Here is a 22,147-nt window from a genome sequence, read left to right as displayed (position 1 = left end):
AGAGGGGTTGAGTGTACTCAGCCTGGAGAAAGGAGAGGAAAACAGATATTTGGTGTTGGGCAGGGCAAACCTGAAACATTATATTACTAATGACCAATCTCTGGCTTCCCGTCTTGTGGGAGGATTATACTTCGCTGCATTATCAAACCCAGGTAGGGTCATAAGAATTACAATAGGCCATGTGAGTGGAAGTGATGTGTCTCCTTTCTAAGAGGAAGCTTCTAAAGCTAGTCCATGCTTTTCCAGCTCTTTCTTTTCCTGCCACAGTTACTGGAAGTATTCCAGATAGAAACTACCCTTCCATACCAGGCAAGTTTTCAAGGTCGAGTACTGCATTGGGGATTTAATGTACAGTATCCTGTGTATGACTGCAGCTTGTGAGGACCGGGAATGCCATTGGTTTTGGTCTGGACAGTGGTCCTGGCAGGTCCCGCATGGAGGCAGCCATTAGGCAGAATGAGGGAGAACGGAGAGGGGAGAGAAACAAAAATCTAAACAAAAATCTTCCTGCTCACCTTCTAAAAGCCTAAATTCCAACACACATTTGAACCGTATGCTGAGAATAGCCACTAACAAAATCAACAGTCAGAATGTGAATTTAACCCACATGACGTTTACTTCATAAGACAATCTGACAGAGACTTTAATGTGAGTATGCTTAAGATGCTTAAATAGAGAAATAAAAACACAGCTTACATGAGGCGTGCACAAGAAATCATGAACCAAACACAGAAAGTAAGAAAGGATCAATATTTTCCATATTAGAATTTCCAGGAAAAGAGAAGGAGAAGATGGTAAAGAATAAATATCTGAAGAGAGAAAGAATTTTGGAATTGAAGAAGAGCATACACTGCATAAAATAGCCTCAATAGAGACAAACCTACCCATAAGCACATCACAGAGAAACTGCAGATCATCAGAGAAAGAGAAAAATCTTAAGAGTTATCAGAGAGTGAAAATTAGCCATGTTCCAGGTCCTATGGAAGTCTCAACACACCGTATTCTCAGAGCACATTACTTTCAAGTGAGAATAATGATAAAAGGAAATAACACAGGAACCAAGGACAGAAAGATAATAAAAAAGGTAGAAATTTTAATAGATGAACAATTAAAAGACAGAGCTTATAGATTATTAGGATAAGTGAATAGCAAATAAATGAATAGCTTAAAATAAAAATACACTTTATGATGTTTTCCCCCAAAGCCTAGTTTTAAACATACAAATACAACATTGCAGAGAGCAAAGGGTTAATGAAGCACTTTGCTCATGACTTGCTGGTGAACTTGCTCATTTTCCATAATTCCAATGTGGATGGAGGTGGTGGAGAGGAGGAAAGAGAAATGGTGTGTCGGCCTTAGAAAAACTATTTAAAAACCAAACCTGATAGGATTCTACTCAGTCCCATTTTGTGGAAATGGTCCAAACCTGTCCCACATCCTTACTTCCCTGAAGCCAGTAATTTCAAAAACCACAAAATCCCTTTTGCAGGCAGCACTAGTCTCTTAGTTACTTTTCAGACGTGACAAAAATGGTCAATTTAGGAAAAATTAAACTCAAATAGTTTTGTGTATGTGTGTGTTCATGCAAGTTGCATGTTGGAGAGAGAGAGAGGGAGAGAGAGAGAGAGAGAGACGATTAACTGAGATGGCTGGAATTTTTAAACATTCATTGGTCAGTCTCACGTAGACAGAGCCAAAATGTTTTAGTGATGCAGATTTTCCCATACATCTAGAGGCTGGCCAAATTTCTAATGAATTGGCTGGTTAAATGCTGGAGATAAAATCGGCAGGCATGCATGATACAGATTTGCAAATATTTTGTAAATAAATAGAACTATTAATCCTCAAATACATTAGATACAGACCAGCGGTCCAGTCCGCTTCAGGTCGACTGCCATTCAATGCTGAGTTTTGTATGTTTTAGATACATATTCTTCCTGTGCAGAAATCAACACATAACAAGTGGGAGAGATGGGGTGCTTGAGAATAGACTCTGTTGCAAAGATTTCAATACATCCAGTGATTAGCACTCAGGTTTTAAGGAACAACAAAATAACTTATTTAGAATATCATCAGACACATTGTCCTCTGGGCTAACCAGTTAGAAAAAGGTGGAAAACGAGCCCCAATCTAAATTTCAAACTTTGTACTGTATTCAAAAGTTAACCGTTCCTTCTGAATCTGAGTCTATCTTCTTTGATCAGTCTTACGTGCCTCAACGCTCTCTTCTTTAGAGAAGAGTCTCCTTGGTCTCATGGGACCTTCTCGTGGGTCTCCTCGGTCTTCACATGTCCTAGGCGGGAAGGCCAAGAATCCAGAGCTCTGTGTGAATCAGAAAAAAATTAGAAAAAGGCACTCCTTTTAGGCCGACGATCAGAAAAAGCATACCGTCTGGGCTGGCCCATTAGAAAAATGCACTACCTCTGGCAGACCAATGAGAAAAAGTCAGCCCCCGGGGTGAACCAATGGGAAGAAGATGTAGGTTGATGCCTGGGGCACTGGCTCGACCAATGGAACACAGCTTGCATTTTATTTATTTATTTTTTAAATTTTCTTTTCTTTTCCTTTTAAAGATTTTATTTGTTTATTTGACAGAGAGGGCGAGAGAGCACAAGCAAGGGGAACGTTAGAGGGAGAAGGAGAAGCAGGCCCCCCGCCAAGCAGGGAGCCCAATGCGGGGCTGGATCCTAGGACGCTGTGATGGTGACCTGAGCTGAAGGCAAACGGTTAACCCTCTGAGCCGCCCAGGTGCCCCACGGTTTGCATTGTAGTCCAGACTCACGCTCCCTTGTTTAGCAGCCTTTGCAGTTTCAGTGTTTAAGAAATACATAGTCACGTTTTTCTGTAACTAGTGGTGTTTTTTTCCCAAAGTGTAGGAAATAAAACTAAAATATTATTGATATTTTTTCTCCCAATTTTATTTTTCTCCCAAATTCAACTTGAGATTTTGGTGCCTGCCTGCTGCTGCTGCTGATCATACCATAACCTACTAAAGATGGTATAAGTATTATGTTTAGTAACCTAGGTTTGCTGTTAACAGTATGTCACGTGGCTCTGCATTGTGCATCAAGACTTCCACCTTCTGCTACCTGAACATATCTGAAAATCTTATGTTAAAATATTGCCTTGATGGAATAATATCATACTCAGTTTACTAATGGAGCTTTAAAACAAACACATCCAGGGGTGCCTGGGTGGCTCAGTGGGTTAAGCGACTGCCTTTGGCTCGGGTCATGATCCCAGAGTCCTGGAATCGAGCCCCGCGGCGGGCTCCCGGCTCAGCGGGGAGCCTGCCTCTCCCTCTCCCACTCCCCCTGCTTGCGTTCTCTCTCGCGCTGTGTCCCTCCCTGTCAAATAAATAAATAAAATCTTTAAAAAAAACAAACACATCCAAAAACTTGGAAATGGCTCCATAAAGGATGTGCTTATTTCAAAAGTTAAAATAAAATTAAAAAATATCTTAATGTGTATCAGAGCTTGAGCAATATCTATTGATTGAAGGAAAGTGGTTGATATTGAGGTTAAAATATGATTTTGGTATATTTTTATTCCAGTTTTATCCAAGGTATAAATTCCTTAAATAAAACCTAAAATATTGGCCTGGATATGCTTGATTAATTACTTGTGTATTGTTTATTGTCATGTTTTTCTTAAAAAAACAAAGTTAATGCTAAGAGACAATTATCTTGAGCCATTATGCATGTGTATACATTATATTATTTATGTCATTCAGACAAGTAATAAAGTATAAGTGCATTATTGTCCAGACGCCAAAACTACATTAAACCAAATTAATGTTCAAACACAGTATTTTAAACATTTTTCACACCTGCATGGACAGCAGTTCAATTATGTGCACTTAAATCTACAGTATTATAAATGTTCATGAAAATGTCTGTTGATGTGAACAAAGAAATGGGATATTTTTCTCATAGCATAATCCTTAGAATCTACATTTTTGTAGAAGTCCCATGTTCAGGATACAAATAATCAAACATGTACACATCGAGATTATTAGGGTGCTCTATCAAGCAAGTTAAGTAGCTTCAGTTTTTGACCTCTAGAAATTTATGGTCCAACAAACTTGTGCTATTTATTTCCTGCAGTGTAAATCCTCTGAGTTGGCATTTTTCTTCATTTACTTTGTAATCTAAGTGTTAGTATATATGACACTTTTTTTGAATTGCAATTTTTACATTGATTTTGATAAATTGCTTTACAAAAGACATATTTTAACTTAATGACAGGAAAATTTGGTTTACAGGTAAAATAATCCCATGCATTTTCTTCTAGAAGAATTGAATTTGTTTTTATGGACCTCTTTTTTTGAGGAAATATAAGAAATAAGCCCAATGAAGTCATTTTCATTCAAAGTGGCCTATGGAAGCCCATGTTTGGTAAGGTGCTCAGTTAATACTTATAGGAAGAAATGATATCTCTGTTCATATAATTTATATTTTTAATGATGTGTAATAAAACATCCTGAAGCAAAGTTCTCATTGTCATACCAGATATTTAGATGTCATATAAACTATTACGAACTCAATGAAAATTCTTTATCAACAGGTACCAGTTACCTGTAATGGTTTGGAACACAGGCAGAGAAAATACAGTGTCTCCATCCGGAATAAATCAGGAGACCTGAAGACATTTGATGTGTTCTGATTTCAAAGTGTTTTAATATGGGAACTGGAGATTTAGGACTGTTGGAAAAGCTAGGAATGAAACCCAGGTCAACTATTATCCATTATTTCAGCCTGATGCGCTGAAAGTGGACACTCTCAAGAGTTGACTGGGATGCTGCCATGATCCTTAGGACAGCTATGGTTCTCAAGGAGCCACCAAGAAACCACTGTGAATCTTGCACTGCCCGGCAATTGCCTTCAAAGAATTGGCCTTTTCTTTTCTGGTTCCAAATCTCATTTTGAGGGCCTCTCAAAGAGCTAATCTGGAAAGCTAACCTGGAGCCACATAGAAAAGGTATTTTCAGAAGTGAGTGCCTGGCTTCTCCAGGCAAGCTTGAATTGGGGCATTGACGGTTGCTGAGCTGACCATAGACAGTTCATCGTGCAGATGGATGTACCTCTGTTCTTTAGGCAGGTATTCGATAATGTTAATTCATGTTCTCCAGTTATACAAATTTTAGAAAGTGAACTATCGTCCATGATAAATAACATTCTGAATTTTTGAATATATAAATCTCTTTCCAAATTGAGAAAGTTGAGTGGACAAATTTCTCCTGTAAATTAAAAACGATATATCCAAAGTTGTCTTATTCAAGAGTTCTAGAGATAAGGAACAGGATCCTATTTACAGAAAATGTAGTTTTCCTTGAGAACACTTCAAATCATAAATGACAATGGTTTCCAACAGGGGCATACTTCCCTAGATAAGCATAAAAAATTTGGGGGTTAATGGGGAGAAAGTAAAGTGTAGTTGAAGTAGTCCCTAAAGAAGTTGCCATTGCTTTGATTTGGTTTTAGTAAAGATATTTAATTCAAATTGAAAGAAGATTTAATGTTTGTAAGTAGGAAGCGTGGTTGTAAGGGTATAGAGACATTGATATGACAGACCATCTGCAGAACCCCTCCAATTACAGTGTCCTGCTTGTATAATGTCCATTCCCACCTGCCTCAGAGGATACAAAGGTCCCTGGATTCCCACGGAGGCTGTACAGAAAATTGGGGCTTTACTACCAAGCATATCTAATCCATATGGGCTGAGATAAAGTTCCTTTAGGTGAGAATGAAGCTTTGTGGCATTTTGCCAAGAGAAGCTCATATTTCTAAGAACTCAGGGGAATTCACCTGCATTTGCCTGGGTCTCTTGGCAGGTTCCTCACTGTTTTAGGATTATACTCTCTGAACATAATAGGAACAAAGATGGGGGTTTTTCTCTTATATTATTTTCTAGTATTTGGGGGTCTTATGAGGTAATAATTAATCCTCCCTCTTTTCTCCACTTCTGAGTTCAGATTCACTTAAGGAATGTGGCCACACAAGTTAGAAAGAGAGAAATAAATATTAGTTTTATTACTGATGAGGTTGTTTGGGAGAATGAAACTTAACTTTTGGGCAATAATTGGTCTCATCAAATATTACCTCTCCATCTGGAAACCTCGATGACCACTCAAGGAAGAGTTTGCTTCTAGAGAGCAGGCACATTTGCCCAGAACCCCTGCTTTCTCTCTTTAACCCTGTATTGGTTTGAGTTTCCACAGAGGATGTGGTATAAGTAGTTTATTTGGGAGACAATAGAGCAGATGAGGGAGGAATGGATATGGGGAAGGGGAGAGGGCCAATCGTGCGTTGATAAGCCCACAATCCCAGTGGGAGACTCTCTCAGTCCCACAAGGAAACTCTGGGAAAGGATGCAAAACACATGTCTCATCGTTATCCCTCCCAGGAGGTAAGGGAGCTGGGTGTTTCATCATGGAGAAACTCTCCCAGGGAGCGTTAATTCCCAGGCTTTTACTATGAGTACCAGGACAGAGGGGCCTTCCATGGTTGGGAAAAAAAAAAAAAAAAATCCCTCAGGTACAGAGGTGGAGATACTGCAAGCTGGAAATCAACTAGAACATGCTGATATGGCCGAAGGAGAGCCATCTATGTGGGGCACTGACAATGTTTGCTCCAAGCCCCCTGAGGAGTACAAAGAGAGACCAGTCTCCAGACCTGCTTCTAGAAGACGGGCTGTGGGCTCTGAGGCTGACCCAGGGTTTCCCACAGAGAAGAGCTGAAGGACAGGAGTCTGAAAATTTTTGCAGGCAGACAAATCTAAAGAAAGAGAGAGAAGAGGGGGCTGGGCCACTTAAGTCATTCCTGCGTCACTAAGAAATTGGGAGGGGAGAGAGAGAAGGACTGGGGTTGCCCTTCCAGACTGTTCCCTCTAGGAGACAGGAGCAGAGGTTTTGACACCATGAGTCAATGTGGGCACATGGGGAGAGGGGGAAAATGGTACTAATGAGTGGTACAGTGATGCAGAATTTAGAATCATCCCTTAAAAAGTGATGCTAATCGTTCACAGCAACAATAGAGAAGGAATAAGTGTGCAAACAACAAAAGGCACCATCTTTTTGAAAAAGGCTTGCAAGGTAAATATAGACACGGAGGTCCTCGTGTACACCCTGGTCTTCTTTTTCTCTTTCTGACCTCCTCTTTCTTCCAATCACTACGCCCTCTGTCTTTCTTCTCCTTTCAGTGATCAAAGCTTTACTGTCAGGGTCATAAGCTCCAAACTGTCATAGGTTACATCTAATGGGCAGGGAGCGGGGCAGGGAAGGAGACAAAGGAAGTAAGATCTGACAATGGGATGTTTGCCCCGGACGTGAGGATAAGCAGGAGAGTTTATAAAAGGCAGCTAAGAGATCAGTAGCTGCTTTAGTGAATGGAAAGGGGAGTCACAGGCTGTGAATAAAGCCATAGGTTACAAGTGATGTACTTGTGTTCTTTATCCTTTTAACATAAGTAACCCAAATTTAAGTGTGTTATTAATTGCAGGCCAGTCCCTAAGATAGTAGAGAGAATAAGCTGCTGTGATAAATTCATACAGAATACACTGGCTCAAACAAAATAAAAGTTTCTTTCTCTGTCACCTCAAGTGCAGAGGTAAGTGGGCAGTCAGGGACAGGTTGGCTGCTCTGACCGAGTTTCTTCTATCTCGGTACTTCATTCCTGGGCTGTGTACCTGTCTGTGCTGTCAAAGCTGCTCACAGCATTCCTTTCAGCTCATAGAAAGGACAAAGGGAGAAGTGAAGACAAGCAGCTTCCTTCGAAGGTTGTGCCCCGGAAGTCTTCTTCTGCTCACACGTCATTGGTCAGAACCCAGTCACATGACCACAACTTCGCTGCGACGGAGGTTGGGCATTCTCTTCCCTACCTGGGGACCCATGTGTCCTTCCAAAACTGTGGTGGGGGGTGGGATTTTGTTATTAAAAGAAAGAATGATATAGAAAAGTAACTCCTGGGAATAATTAGAAAAAGCATGCTAAGACCGTTACAAAGACTTTTGATTCCTAATCTCATGAAAGTTCGTATGTTCTATGTTAAAATAAAATGTATATTTTATTGTGTTCTGAAATTCTAGTCATTATACTTATCTTTAGGTTAGTTAACTATGATGTGCTGTAGATATGTTTAATTTTTAGACGACCTTGATTGTAATGGGTTTATTTTACCTCAGCCTAATGAAAATAGGCTTTCCTACCTATATATGCCACAAAGTCTACTGTTAATTCTTACAGTTATGATGAGGCTTTCCTCATTTTAGCTTTATTTACATGTATTCTAAAGCTTGCATTTTTTTCTAATAGTTTTAATTTTTGTCATCTAATAGTGATTTGTAACATGACAAAGCATAAGTAACAACTTTGATGTCTTCCAAAACGCAACTTAAATAACGGTCTGAACTCAGGTCAGTGAAAGTATCTTCGGATCATCCCTAAACTGGAGGCCCCCAGAAACCTGTGTTGATTCTTGGACTACTCTTGTTCTTCTTTATTGTGTAACTGGAGAGCTGGTTTAATTTTACAGGTTAGCATGCAACATGGAGTCCTGTACAGTTACTTTCACAGGGGGGCCAATGCTCAATAAATAATGGTTGGATAATTGAATTGAGTGACGGAGAGGTCATCAGGAATCCCAAGTCCTTTGGAACAGGGTTAGGCCATCTTTTCCAGACAAAAATATTTGGTATTTTTTGTTTGTTTGTTTAATAATGTTAACAATAGCCTATGTAACATAAGTAAATAATGTATCAGTAAATATAGAAAAGAACTATAGAAATCTCATACATTATACTAAAAGATTTATCTTTCCTTTAAATAGCATAAAAGATGAGAGGCAACTAACACAGTGCCTGGCATAATAGATTCTCAATAAATAGTAGTCACAGTTAATGACCTTTTATGTTTTTCCTTAGGTGATAGGACAAAGATGTAATAATTTCCACCGATATATAGGAAAACAAACCATAGCTTTCTGGCAGTAAGTCTTTATTTGAGGAGGGATCAAATTCATGGTCGCAATGTAAAGAAGAGAGTCCAATTTGGAAATGCAAGAAAAACCGGTATGAGAAGTGTTCTTTTTACACAAACTTAGCGTGTAAAAAGTTTCAATAATTACAGAACATCTCCCCAGATTTTACTCTACTTGTGAAATACCTCAGGGAACTCAACAAGCTTTTATAGAACCGTAGAGCTATGTGAATTCAGAAGAACTTGATGGGAGAATATTTTTGATTCAACTGTTTCTCTGGCATCTGTCCATATTGGGATATTCTGGAACCCACGACAGGACACCAGAATGTTATAGAAGCAGCATACGGTATTCGTCCCTGATTGATTAATATAAAAAATGCTTTCCTAATTATTTGGCAATGCTATCCCATTTTTCCTCTTTCAAAAAGGAATTCTGTTCTTCATTTTTTTTTTTCCGGACTGCTTCTCCTAAGTCATTTGGCATTAATTTTATAGACTCTTAGTATTCCCTCTTTCTTTACTTCCTAAACTTTATTTACACTGCCATTAATCTTGGTAATTTCCTTGAGCTTTATGACATGACTCTTTTGGCACATTGAGGGCATCACTATTTAACTTTCCAGTTTCTTAACTTTAATAGAATTTATTTGTTTTAGATTCTTTTTCTATCTTACCTGAAATTGACTAATGTTTCCCAAAAGGGTTCTGGATATTGGATGCAAATTTTGGCATCTCATCTCAGATATTAGAAAACTCTAGCAGCGGGAAAGTTACTACAGCTTTTATTTTTTGATAACTGCTAGTCAAGGGGTTAATTTTTTTAAAGTCAATTTCTTTACTCAATCCTCAACAACAAATCAACAGCTCGTTGTTTTTAAGATAGTTTGATATCCCATGCAGTAGAGGCATCTTGAGATTTTAATTTTTTGGAATTAAAATGGAGCTTCTAAAAACATATTTTTATTTTTAAAAATATTTTATTTATTTATTTATTTGAGAGAGAGAAGAAGCAGGGGGAGAGGGAGAGGCAGACCCCCCCCCCCCCCAGTGCAGAGCCTGATGCGGGGCTCGATCCCAGGACCCTGGGATCATGACCTGAGCCGAAGGCAGCTGCTTAACTGACTGAGCCACCCAGGCACCCCTAAGAACATATTTTTAAATTAGTTAAAAATTTTATGTCAGTTTTCCATAAAATGGAAATATATTGGCATAACTTTAATTCGTTTACTTAACAAGAGTGAGAGAAGTCAATTTTACTTTTCTGAAATGCTCAGGTCACAAATATGTTGAAATGCTAATATTCATTAATTTGAGTCATGAGTATTCTGGAGTTTGTGATATTATTCTGTGTACTAGTTTGTATATTTTATACATTGTATTTTTTTCCCCAAATAAGACAAAATCTTTAGTCCTGCCTTAAATCTTTTGATTTTCTGAGGAAATAGGAAGCTGGGTTATAACCTGGTGATATAGAAAATTTGTCCATTTTGTTAGGTTAGGTAGTGGCGGCGGGTGACACGGTTTTATGTTAGTGTAGATGAGAAGGGAACGAAGGGGAATTTAATGTTAGTTCAATTAATGGTTGCGGAAACAAGCAATGAATAAAGTGTAATCTAAACAGAAAGTTTTCTGTTCAAAAAAATTATTTTGGAAGATAATGGATTATCTTTCTAGAAAAGGCGTCAACGTTTCTCATATGACCCTCTCAACCAAAATATAGTTTGCCACCTAGATTTTAGTGGTTGTCTTTTTAACAGGCTGTTTCTTAAGTACATATTTGTCATATGCCTAGTCTATATTTTTCAAACAGCACTTTAAGTAGAATTCAAATAATAAGAACCAAAGGGACTTGAGTTTTCCTTAACGTTTTAGAGGCTTTCTATGCTGTTTTTGCAAATGTAAGTTAAGGTGGAGCTCATTTTGGCTGTGAGGGGTGGCCATAAACTACTGTTTCTCTTCAAACCCCTCCCCTCTCACCTATTTTCTAAGATTTACTCATTATAATTGTTAATTTTCCTTTTCAAAATTCACTTTTAACAGAAGGCTCTGTTAGATGGCTCCAGGAGCAAGCAGCCCGCCGGCTCATTCTGGGAAAAGGAGGGAGAGGGTCCGGGGCTGGGGCCGGAGCTGGGGTGCCGGCAATGGGGGACTTCCAGGGAGAAAGTAGCGGAGAGACTGCAGTGACACTGCCCTCCCCGGGCGGGTTGAAGCATCTCACTGGTGACGGGTCTGAAAGCACGTGGCTACGTCATGGAAAGCCAGTCTTTTCAATGCAAACTTCAACTCCTCCTCCTCCTCCCTCTAATGCCTGTAACTCACATCCGAGGCTGGGCGAGGAATCCGGAGGGGAGATTTTCCTCATGCTCACCGTTGTTGGAAACTGGGAGAGTGACGGGAAGGAGGAAGGGGATCTGTGGCGCTCTCTACCTACTACCAGCCTGACCAGGGGAGGGGGCACCTGGATTTGCATCTTTTCTTCGTGGTGATTGAGAACTGCAGGTTCAATCCGATCCCACTGAGCACTGGAGATTGATTATTAAAACAAAAAACAAAAAACAAAAAAAACAAAAAACCGACACTGGGAGAAGGGAGGCTCTGTCTTCGGCTGTCAGACTCGATCTCGGAGGTGGTATTGGTGTGTGTGTGTGTGCTGGTGTTTTTTTTTTTTTTTTCTTTCTTTCCTTCTTTCTTTCTTTCTTTCTTTCCTTTTTTTTTTTTTTCCTTCTCTCCTAGGGGCTACACAATGGCAGTCTTCTCTCAGTGAGATGAATCCTGCTTTGCCTTCTGCAGACCCACCCATCCTCATAGCGATCAAGTAAAAGGCTATGGTTTTCTCTTTGGGGATCTTTTGTGCATTACTGTTCTCTCTGATTAGTTCTGGTCTCTGTTGGGATTTCTTTGCTTTTTTGTTTGGCTTCATGCTGAAAAAGGATTTTTTTCCCAACCCTTTGGTAATAATCCAGTGGTGATCGAGGGGGATAAATCATTCACCCTGGCCGAAAAAAAACAATCACTGAGAAGTCTCAAAGAAATATACCACGTGAGGGGAAAAAACTGGGAGAAGATCCGGAATATTATCGTTTTTCCTATGGTAAAACCGGTGCCCCTCTTCAGGAGAACTGATTTCAAATTATTATTATGCAACCACAAGGATCTCTTCTTTCTCAGGGTGTCTAAGCTGCTGGATTGCTTTTCGCCCAAATCAATGTGGTTTCTTTGGAACATTTTCAGCAAAGGAACGCATATGCTGCAGTGTCTTTGTGGCAAGAGTCTTAAGAAAAACAAGAACCCAACTGGTAAGCAAAACATGCATCATGTTATGTTTTTCCTCATAATAACCTGTCTGTTGCTCATTGAGCTAGATCTGCAGTTCTGCTATGCAGGAAGGCAGGGGAAACAGAAAAGGAACCAGGACAGTGTTGCATATAGAGGTGTTGATGGATAAACAAGTAACAGCTGGATCGGCGTCTCTGAGCCCGAAAACCATTATCAGCATCTCTTGGCTGTGACACAATCCATCACTAGGAGGGAGGAGGAAACTTTTTTTTTTTTTTAATGTATTTGGTTGCCTATGTTCGGTGGAATATTGAAGGGCTGTGGCTTAAGGTTTTGCCCAAGGCAGCTGAAGGTTCCGTAGTTGCCAGGAGAAAGAACCGCGAGCTCTCTTTACTTCTGCAGCAGGTTCAGGGACGTAGCTAGGTGCCGAGGACCTGCTCTAGACTTTCTGATTAGCTTGCACAATATTCGCCACCCCGTCACCTTTACCAAAGTAAAAGAGGCCCTCTGCCTCGCGGCCCCGCTCCTCCGTCAGCCCCCGCCTCCCTCCCCCGTCTAGCTCTCCGTGCACGAGTATTAACTCATTCCCCCGTCTGCCCCCGACACCTCCTGCCACTGGGAATACTTGAGCTGGGCTTATGCCTGGGGGAACCCCAGACGGAGAAGACAAGCCCAGCCCCCTCCAATATATGCAATTTAACTCCCCCCCCTTGGAAAAAGCAGTGTCAAAACCCTGCCCCCAAGTTCCGCGGGTGGGATGAGCCGGGCAGTGGGTTCCAGCTTCAGGCTTCGGTAATCATGCGCCCCTATTTCAAAGGCTCCAACCGGGAAACTTGCAGTGCATTACATAAGAAATGCAAATGCAGGTGATTCGGGGAGTCGAATCCCGGAGGTTCACTTCCCGGTGTCCCAATCTGAGGCGTTTGGGGGACGGCCGCGAAGCTGTGGGCGAGCAAGTGGGGGAGGCCAGGCCGGAGGGCTGCGTGGTGGCGGCGGCGCGCCGACGAGGAGGCTGGGCGCCGCCAGTCTGGGAGCCGCGCGCGCGGGCAGCGGGGGTGTGTGGTGTCCCCGGGTTCAGTTCAGGCTGGGGAGGGCGGGGGGGGGGCCGGGTGTTTGTGTCTGGGGCTGCGTTGGGGGGCGGGGGCGGGGCCGCGGGCGTCCCGCAGCGGCAGACCCGCGCTGGAGGCTCCTGACGCTGGCACTGCGGTGTAGTAGATCATGGCTCCCCGCGGCCGCCCTGACACCCGGAGCTCCGCCGAGGGCCGCGCTGGCATCCCGAGCCCCAGCGGCCCGGCAGCAAGTGGCTGCTGCCTCCCTGCCTCCGAATCTTGCAAATGCAGCGTAGCTGGGGCGGCTCGCTCCGAGGCGGCTTCCGTCTGCGGGTGCCCGGAGCGAGAGCGGGGGGAGGAGGAGGAGGAGGAGGAGGAGGGGGAGGAGGAGGAGGAGTGGTGGGTGGGCGGGGTTGGAGGTGGTGGGTATGGAGGCTGAGCACGCTGTGAGGCCCCCAGTGCTGCAGGAGTAGGGAGACTGCGAGTCGTTGGACCGTCCGAAAGGGCAGATGCTCGCATGCGGGCGGAGGACGCCTGGGCAGTTGCCCCAGCTGGGCCTTTTAGGGAGCTGGGGAGGCTCTGGGAGAAAGAAGTCACTGGCTGCCCGCCGGCGCCGCGCTGCAGTGGGCTCCGAGCCTCTGCCCTGGACTTCTCATCCCTGTGCTGTACCCCTTTCGCACCGTCGCCCTCCGTTCCCTCCTCTCCCTCTCCCTCCCTTCTCACCCTCCTCCTCCATTCCCTGTCCTTTTACCCTTCTCTCTCTCAACTCCTCAGCGTTTAGCAACTCTGAACTGATAACCACCATCCTGAGCATTGCCCAAGGAGAAAGCGCTATTGTCACCTTACCACCCCATTTCTAATTCAACTGTGAGGTGTACCCCAACCCCGCATGGAGCCCAACACTTGCTGACGTTTTGGTGATACCTAGAGCTGCAACACTACTGCCTCTCAAGTTAATGTGAAGACCCTTTTTGCAAGAGTTACCCGAGTTGGGACAAGCCAAGGGCTGCTCTTGGGAGGGAGGGCTTGCGCCTTCAGGCAGTAAAAATAGTGGGTTTTGAAGCCTTCTCGTGTCCTGTGGATTTAGCTCCCTTCCGAGAAAGGAATAATGTAAAAGCTTTTTTTTTTTTTTTGTCTTGGCCATTTGTTTAGGGACCTTAAAGTCAGTCCCTCTATAGTACTGGAGAATGGGAAAAAAAATTCTGCTTTTATAATTTTTTTTGTAAGCAGTTTTACTGGAAACACTAATTCCCCCCCCCCCCCCACGGTGCAAGATATTTTTATTACACCTCCCCCACCCCACCCACTTGCATCTCTCTAGAATAAAGTAGACTTTTTTTTTCCTTTCAAGGCATATTGGAAGGTGTCAAATGACATATTATTTTTAGAGTAATTTATTTTGCAGCTTATGAATGCAAAAGTACTTGGGTGTGAATTGATGGGTTAATTCAAAGCGTGTCTGACAACATCACCAACTATTCTAACGGGATAGTGTAGTCTTAGATTGCCAGAAGTTAGAGTTCCAACCCGGAATTGGGAGTATTTTGTAAACTATTTAAAAAATGTGACATTAATGTGTCACATTATCTCATCTTCTAAAAGTTTTGCTTTTTGAACTCAAATCAAATCCATGCTTAGCCATTCCTTTTCTGGTTTGTACTTGGTAGGTTCCATTCTCCTTCTGCTATTAACATGAAGCCTAAAATCGTTTGCAGGTTTTTGATCCCAAGATAGCGGTATAACCAAGAAGTTAATTGGGTAATTAAAATAAAACAAAGACTAAAATCTTCTTAACTGTTAAAACCAGAAAGAACAGATTGACTACTACCTATTATGTTATCTTAAATCTAAAATGAGGACAATTAACTGGTTTCAAATTAAGAAGCTTCGCAGAATACCTCCAAGTACCAGCAGTAGGATCATGAATTTGGTGTGAAGCCTTCTTAGATTAATAATTCTTCTCAATCTTTGCAAGTTATAGAATAAATTACTGATTATTCTTAATTTTTAAATTGTCAACAAGTATGGGTAGTTTGGTCAAGGCTCCTGGGAGGACTTTTAGGGCACTGCTATATAGTTATGTTGGTGTGAAAATAAGTAGATAATAGAGTCATGAACTTAAGGACAAAGTTATTTATCTACCCAAAAGTTAATAGCAGTTAAATAAGAGATATTAATTTAACCTTTTTTTGTAGTTGTTTTTATGTAAAATTTAATTGGAAAAGAACATGAAGAACATACTTACACAATATATGCTTTTTAAAATAAATTGCAATAGCTTGGAAATCCTACATATAAAGTAAATCTACCATCTTCATAGAAACTGTCCAGTGTCTCACAATACAACTATTAGCAGAGAACACATGCATGCTTAAATGTCCTACTTTCCCCTATTTTCCTAGTAAAGCAGTAGCTGTTATGTTTAGAATAAATGTTACCTGCTTCAGCTTTCACTTATGAGTCATGCAAGGTGATTGTATTTTTGGCAAATCATTAAATAGGGAATACTAAGTCCAAGGCATTTATTTAGCCTGGAGGAGGGCTTGATATGTTTCTTTAAACCAGCAATGATAGTTTGGACTGACCAATGTGTATCACAGGCCAGTTTGGTACTAATCTAGGTCACTAGACTTTGAGTGACAGTTGCTAAGAAATGTGGTTGGAAAAAAAATTCCACGATAAGGGGAAACACTAAGGTCATGTCATGGATATCTCTTCAGACACATCATCTACAACAAGCAAAGGAAGCCACAGAGCCTCGAATATATACACGCATTGAACCACACTCACGAGACCCCCAAACTTTCTTGGCTCGATAGGGTTTTGGAAAGCACAGAATTTAAGATAAGTTGTAATCAAAGATAATTTTATTGAGCAGTGAGAGTGGGAGGGAGGGTACGAAGCAGAAGTCCTAGACCGAGTTCAACAGAGCACATTTAGAAAATCCCAAAACTCATGGCCCAGAGGGTCTCCTTTTCTGAACTCAGTCTTTCTCTCCGCCATTTAATTTGGAGATGAAACAAGCAGGGCTTGGTAGAACTCATCGTCACTTTCTATTTCCTACTTGTTTTGGTGTCTTTCAGCTTTGCTTTTGCCTTTCACTGAAGCTGTTTTAGGTGCCCAAAACATCTGGTACGCCTCTGTTACTCATTTAAATATATGTTATCCTTTTAAAACTACTTGCTTTACATATAGGGCTGTCATGGCATTTTAGAAGTGGGAAAATAGGGAGAGACAGAAGAAAATAGGGAGAGACAGAAGAAAAAAGGAAGTAAGCATTTTTTACTCCTTCCCCTTCTCAGTCTGCCAACTCATCCTGGGTTCCTGTGGAGCTGGGTGAGCCACATATGGGCCACAACCTCTGCATTTCTAAACACTGAGCATGTATCCAATGGAGACAGCAAGTTCAGACTACATGGCTAGAACACCTAACAGGTGTGAGGTTCTTCTCCTACTGACATGCTTGCCTTTAGAGTGGGATTCCATGTAATCAGAGCTGGCCTTGGACTCCATCCAACAGGCTGTAGTTACTGAAGTAGCAAAATGAGTTTGCAGAACAGTGGCACTTCATGAACCAAAGGACAGCATTTTAGATAGGTTTCCAAGTATTGACTTGTTGGGAGAGTGGATTTTTCTTTTTTGAAATTATATCCAAGTTAACAAAGTGTGAAATCCAATGCATGACAATCTCAACTTGGTTTTAACAATGAGGATGACTTTGGCTGTACCCATATCCAGCCTATTCTCATCTTAGACAGCATCTAAAACTGAGATGTTTGTTCAAATTTTCAAAAACTGCTTTCAGAAGGCGCTAAAGGTAATTTTATACTATGTTTAACATTTCCCACATGAACCATTTCTTTAAAAATGTTCAAACCCAGTCTTCCATGTTTTAGCAACACAAGCATTGGGGACTTTTGTGGTGTTTTTATACGTATGGCAACAAGGACAACAATCAAAATTTTCACTCCTTTGTACATTTTGGCATCATAACTCACTCAATTGACTCATAATCCTCCTATAAATACCATGTAGATGTCTCAAAATGGAAGCATTTATTCAAAATAGTTTCTTATGCCTTAAGGCGAGACAGTTGGAATTTAACAGTACATTTGAAGCTTCTCTATTAAGATTTTTTTCCCCTCCTCTATTAAGTTTTAAACCAGACATTGCATTGTGGTGTGTATATTCTTAATAAAACCTTTGAGCTTCACCTTAGGATCACCTCCAGGAGAGACTGTGGGTCAGGGAAATAGTACTGAAACTTTTACCAGCTCAGTGCCATAGTCTCTGTTCTTCAAGGATTCCATTTGTTTATCACATACCAGATTTAGTTGTAAGAGCTGAACCTGAGCACTGAAGGGCAGGGAATTTTCTGAGGGAGACTTCTTGGTTCCTCCATATGCGTCTAGAGATGCATAATGTTTTTGCTACTCTGCTTTTTAAGGGCCAAGTAGTGTCCTGATGTTTTTCCTGTGTATTTCTCTAGTTGCTTCAAACTAACTTTCTGCTTCAGTCAGAATGTAAAAGGTAAGATGACAAAAGGGAAGTTGAAAGAAGGAATTCTTAGGGTCTTGCGAAGGCAAAAGGGAGGCATAATGCAGACATGTTTCACAGGGAAACTGAAGCTTTTGTTTATCTAATCCACTAAAACTATCTAAGAAAGTCACCCCACAATTGTTGGGCACTATTGCCTTTATCATTGTTCCCTGACAAAAATTTTAGTTATGATATGTAGCAGGCTTTCAGTACATTTTAATTAAGTGCATTAACAGTGAAAATAGGATTCTTTGTGAAAGTTAACTGTGGGTATGTAACTGCAGGTATCATAAATTATAGTAGCTTAAGTTCACTTAATGCTTACTCCTTTCCAAAAGTGCCAACCAAGAATTTGGTTTCTTAACGATAAAACAGAGAGAAGGAAAAAGTTGTTAGTGGACTCCTAGCTCTTCATCCTGCCGTGGTAAAGCATCCTGAAACTCGGTCAGCTGACATTCCCTAGGCCTACATTTTATAATACCCTCTTTCCAAAAATCTCAAAACTTGAGGCCTTACTCAAAAATATAAGCTCAAGAGCCAATCGCAGTCTCCCCTTCTGGTCCTCTCAGCCTTTGAAGAGCGAATGTGAGGGCACCATTAGGTTCCCCCTGCAAGAGTCCCCTTCCTTTTCTTTTCTAATCTTAAATTCGCTTCTCCTTAAAAAGGAAGACGTTTCACAAAAACAGTCGAGTGAATTGTTCCTCTTTTCTTTACTGAACTCCTCTATCTGAAGATGGTAACTGGGAATCTCCTTTGTGGCATCTTTTTGCTCTTGAGGGGACAGCACCTAACCAGACTCTAGTTCAGTTGCTTTGAAAGGCGGTGCCCCCCCCCCCCCTTAATATTTTATTCTTTTCAGTTTTCAGTTTCGAAGCAGCCATCTTCAAACTTGGTAGCTCCTTGCACATCCCACCAGCACACTGATCTATTCGGCTTCTCCTTCCTGGAGCCGCCGTCAGAGGAGGAGGGCGCTGGGGCGCCGTGGCCTCGGGCCGGGAGGCGCGGAGTGTGTCAGGGACAAGGTGTGGCAGAATGCACGGCAGAGGCAGGGCCCCCGCTTTCCAGAGCCGCGGGCCACAGCCTTCTGCAAACCGCGAGCCGGCCACTCGGCCACTGGGATCTGCTTCCAGGAACCGGGCCCCTCGGGGCGTCCTGGCTGAAGTCGGCTGCGGAGTCTGCCTAACTGAGTCCGAAGACAGGGGGCACGCAGACCAAGCACCGTGTTCCTCCGGGTGTGACGCGCGGCCCGAGCCTCCGGGACCCGCCACCACGCGCTCCTCGCTTACGAGCGCGGGCTACTCGGCATCGCAATGCGGCGGAAACGGCCCGTCCGAGCCGCCGTAGCGCGGGAAGCTTCCGTTGTCACAGAGATGACCTCTGACCCTGGGGCGTCTCTGGGGACCGGCGGCTTGGGCATCCGTTGCTATGGAAACCAGGGCGACAGGAAGCCCGTCCTGGGGCGACCTGGAGCGCAGGCAGGGCCTGGGTCCTGAGGTGGCGCGTTTGCGGGCCACTCGGCCGGCGTCCACGCAGGGGCGGTGTGAGCACCGGCCGGAGGGCTGCGGAAAGGGTCTGGTCCTGGCCCACAGGTGGCCGCCTCCACCCGCTGCCCCTCTACAAGCCGCTGGGCCCAGAGGCTCAGGGACTGGGCCGGAGGAGAGAGCTGACTTGCGGGCATCGCACCCCAGCCCAGCACTGGCAGAAGATGAGCCGAGGGGGCCTCTCAGCTTCCCCACTAGCTCCCGGAAGAGCCGGGGCTGGCTCCTGCGTTCTCTCGGCCGCAGTTTCCTCAGCCGCCATGTTCGAATAATCTCAGGTCAGCCTCAGCTGCCATGTTGTAGGCTTCTGTAACCCCCGCCCGGTCCGCGCTCCACGTGAGCCCTTCCGTCTTTCCTGTACCTGCCCTGGACTAGGCTGAGTATATTTAAATTGTATTCCAAAATCAGAGACTATGAGAGATGGAGGGCCACTGTAGGGATCATGACTGACCTGCCCCTCTTGGAAGGGCGGCCACTCCTTCACGGTGGAGGAAGAGACGGGTCCAGGAGCTGGTTTTGAATTGTAGACACAGCAGCTTTGAGCCTGGGAAGAAGAAACATTGTAATTTACTGGTGACACTACCAAGAGCTCTTCGTGCATTTTAGAGAGTTGTGTGGTTGGTGCTGAAACAGACTGCATTCTGTCCTAACCATTATGTTCTCCAGATGCCTTTTCCTACAGCCTCTAAACATGTTGGGGGGAGGAACCTCTCTCTACGGGCTTCTGTCCTCTTTGGGCTACTGGGCAGAATCACATGCATTTTGAATCTTAGAGAAAACTTCACTGAAAATTTAGAAATTGAAAAAGACTATTTTGAGGATACAATAATGCAAAACTCACTAGCTTATAAGAGAACAGCTGGATCCAAATTGATGGAATAAGTTAAGGTGACCTGTTTCGATGGCTTTACACTTTTTAAAGATTTTTCATTGGCCTAGTTTCCGAATAGCTTCCCCCACTTTTCTTTATTTTCTCCCTTCTGATGAGAATTACCTCCTGAAGTTTGCTTTTCAAAGAGATTTCCTTCAGTTCCTAAAGAAGACTGGGTAGAACATTTACACCTCAAAGGCACAAGGAAAGAATGCAAGCTCCTCCAATGAGGATTTGTTTCCTAAATCCAAAATTTTACAATAGCTACAAGTTTTTATAGATCAGCAGGGGAGGTTTGGGGATTGATAAAAATGATAGATGGGTTTTGAATTGCTTCTAGAGCTGCATTTCTGTTCTTGTAAAGACTGAATTTATAAGACAAGGACAGTTCTTTTTAATTCCTCAAAGAATTGGGTTGCAACTGTATGACTTCAAAGGGTTGACCACCCATCCAACTACATTATCTTCTATTTGCTTCTTTAGGTCAGGGAGAAGATCTTCAACTAAGATGGAAATCAAAAGATTCCTGTCTTCTAGATACAGAGCTATTTGTCTTTGGAATAGTTTTCTTTCCATTTGGGTACATAGTTTCATTTAGCTTAGCAGATAGGCCTAAATAAAAGTTTTCATGAGGTTCTGAATATCAGTCTCCAATATCAGCAAACTTCTAACCATAAAAAAGTCTTTTTGAATATCTTGTCAGGTTTTAGCTGGGACAAACAGTAAATATTCCTGGCAGTATTGAACAATCTTTTGGATGTGAGAGGCATTCTCAAAGAAGTTGCAAAAGATACTGCTCTCCCAAGATCTAGAGCCACTCCCGAAGATTACCAAAATCAAGACTTACACAATTCCCTTGAGAGCTTGCCACAGTCTGTAGGACACTAGCCACAAATGGAGTGCAATCTCCACTTCTGTCTGGCTATGTTTTGAGGGCCCCCAACTTGATGGTTGCCAAGCCAAGTTCTCAGGACACAAAAGGAGGGAGACAAATAAGAAGGCAACAGCTGTCCTTGGGAGATAAAGGCTCAATATCCAATGCATCTTGAAAAGGAAGGGATAACATGAAATTTTACCTTCCTCTCTTGACGAGGCACTACAGACAGAGATCCAGGAGAGCTGATTTTGGTAAGAATCTTCACCCTTCACTGGCTTCTGTCAGTTTTCCCCTGATCCCTTCTCCAAGGCTCCAGAGTGAGTGGGGTTTGAAGTAGAGAGTGAAGCTGAGGTATCTACCAGAATTTGGCAAAGTTTTTTTAATTAATTTTATTTTAATTTCCCTTTGGCTGTTTAAGGGAATACTAGTAGCAGTTTACTGGAGAATCCCTTGGAGTCCCATCAACCCTGAAAGGGGCCCTTGTAGTGGTAGATACAGGGGCCTCTGGATATAGGCCATTATAATCTGGATATAGGCAGACTTTTGTTTATGGTCATGTAGTCTATTTAGAGTGGAAAGATAGTACAGATAGAGGAGTAGCGAGTACTGAGGTCAAGGAGGGTAGAAGGGAGTAGCAGAAGTCATTTAATGCTTATAGTCTTTTGTTTTAGGTACCTCTTGGGTCCTTGATTTTTTTTTTTTTTTTTTTTTAGTCTTTTGCAATAAATCTTTCCGTGAAGCTATTTTTGAAGTCTTGTTTCAAAGGCTTCTGCATGCCAGTTAAAATAGGTACCCTATTCTATTTGTTTGATTTGGGAACACTTACTTTCAAGTTCACTTTTTAAATGAATGATCTTGTCTAATTAGAATATTCCTCATAAAGGCCATTTTAAATCTAGGTTGTCTTAGTCAGATTTGGCCATTTTTGTAGATACCTACAACTTCAGGACCACAGTCCTTAGTCATAAACATTTGTGCTGGAAGATGGCACACTTAATTCTTTGGAACTTGAGGATCCCA

General features: G+C 42.4%; 1 protein-coding gene across 2 annotated transcripts in view; it reads left to right on the top strand.

Annotated features, from left to right (window-relative positions):
* The first annotated feature begins 12,065 nt into the window (after positions 1-12,065).
* Positions 12,066-22,147, top strand: part of FGF14 (fibroblast growth factor 14) — a 602,564-nt gene continuing 592,482 nt past the window's right edge. For both annotated transcript variants that reach the window (XM_028112061.1, XM_028112062.2), the window contains exon 1: positions 12,066-12,273. In XM_028112061.1, coding sequence (XP_027967862.1) covers positions 12,066-12,273 — 208 coding nt within the window. The remainder of the gene's footprint in view (positions 12,274-22,147) is intronic.

Source organism: Eumetopias jubatus, unplaced genomic scaffold (genome assembly GCF_037043125.1).
Source record: "Eumetopias jubatus isolate StellerSeaLion01/CBP00866 unplaced genomic scaffold, mEumJub1_p1.0 scaffold_3, whole genome shotgun sequence".
Classification (NCBI taxonomy): Eukaryota; Metazoa; Chordata; class Mammalia; order Carnivora; family Otariidae; genus Eumetopias; species Eumetopias jubatus.
Note: the sequence above shows the minus strand (reverse complement) of the source record. Positions and strands in the feature narration are given on the sequence as shown.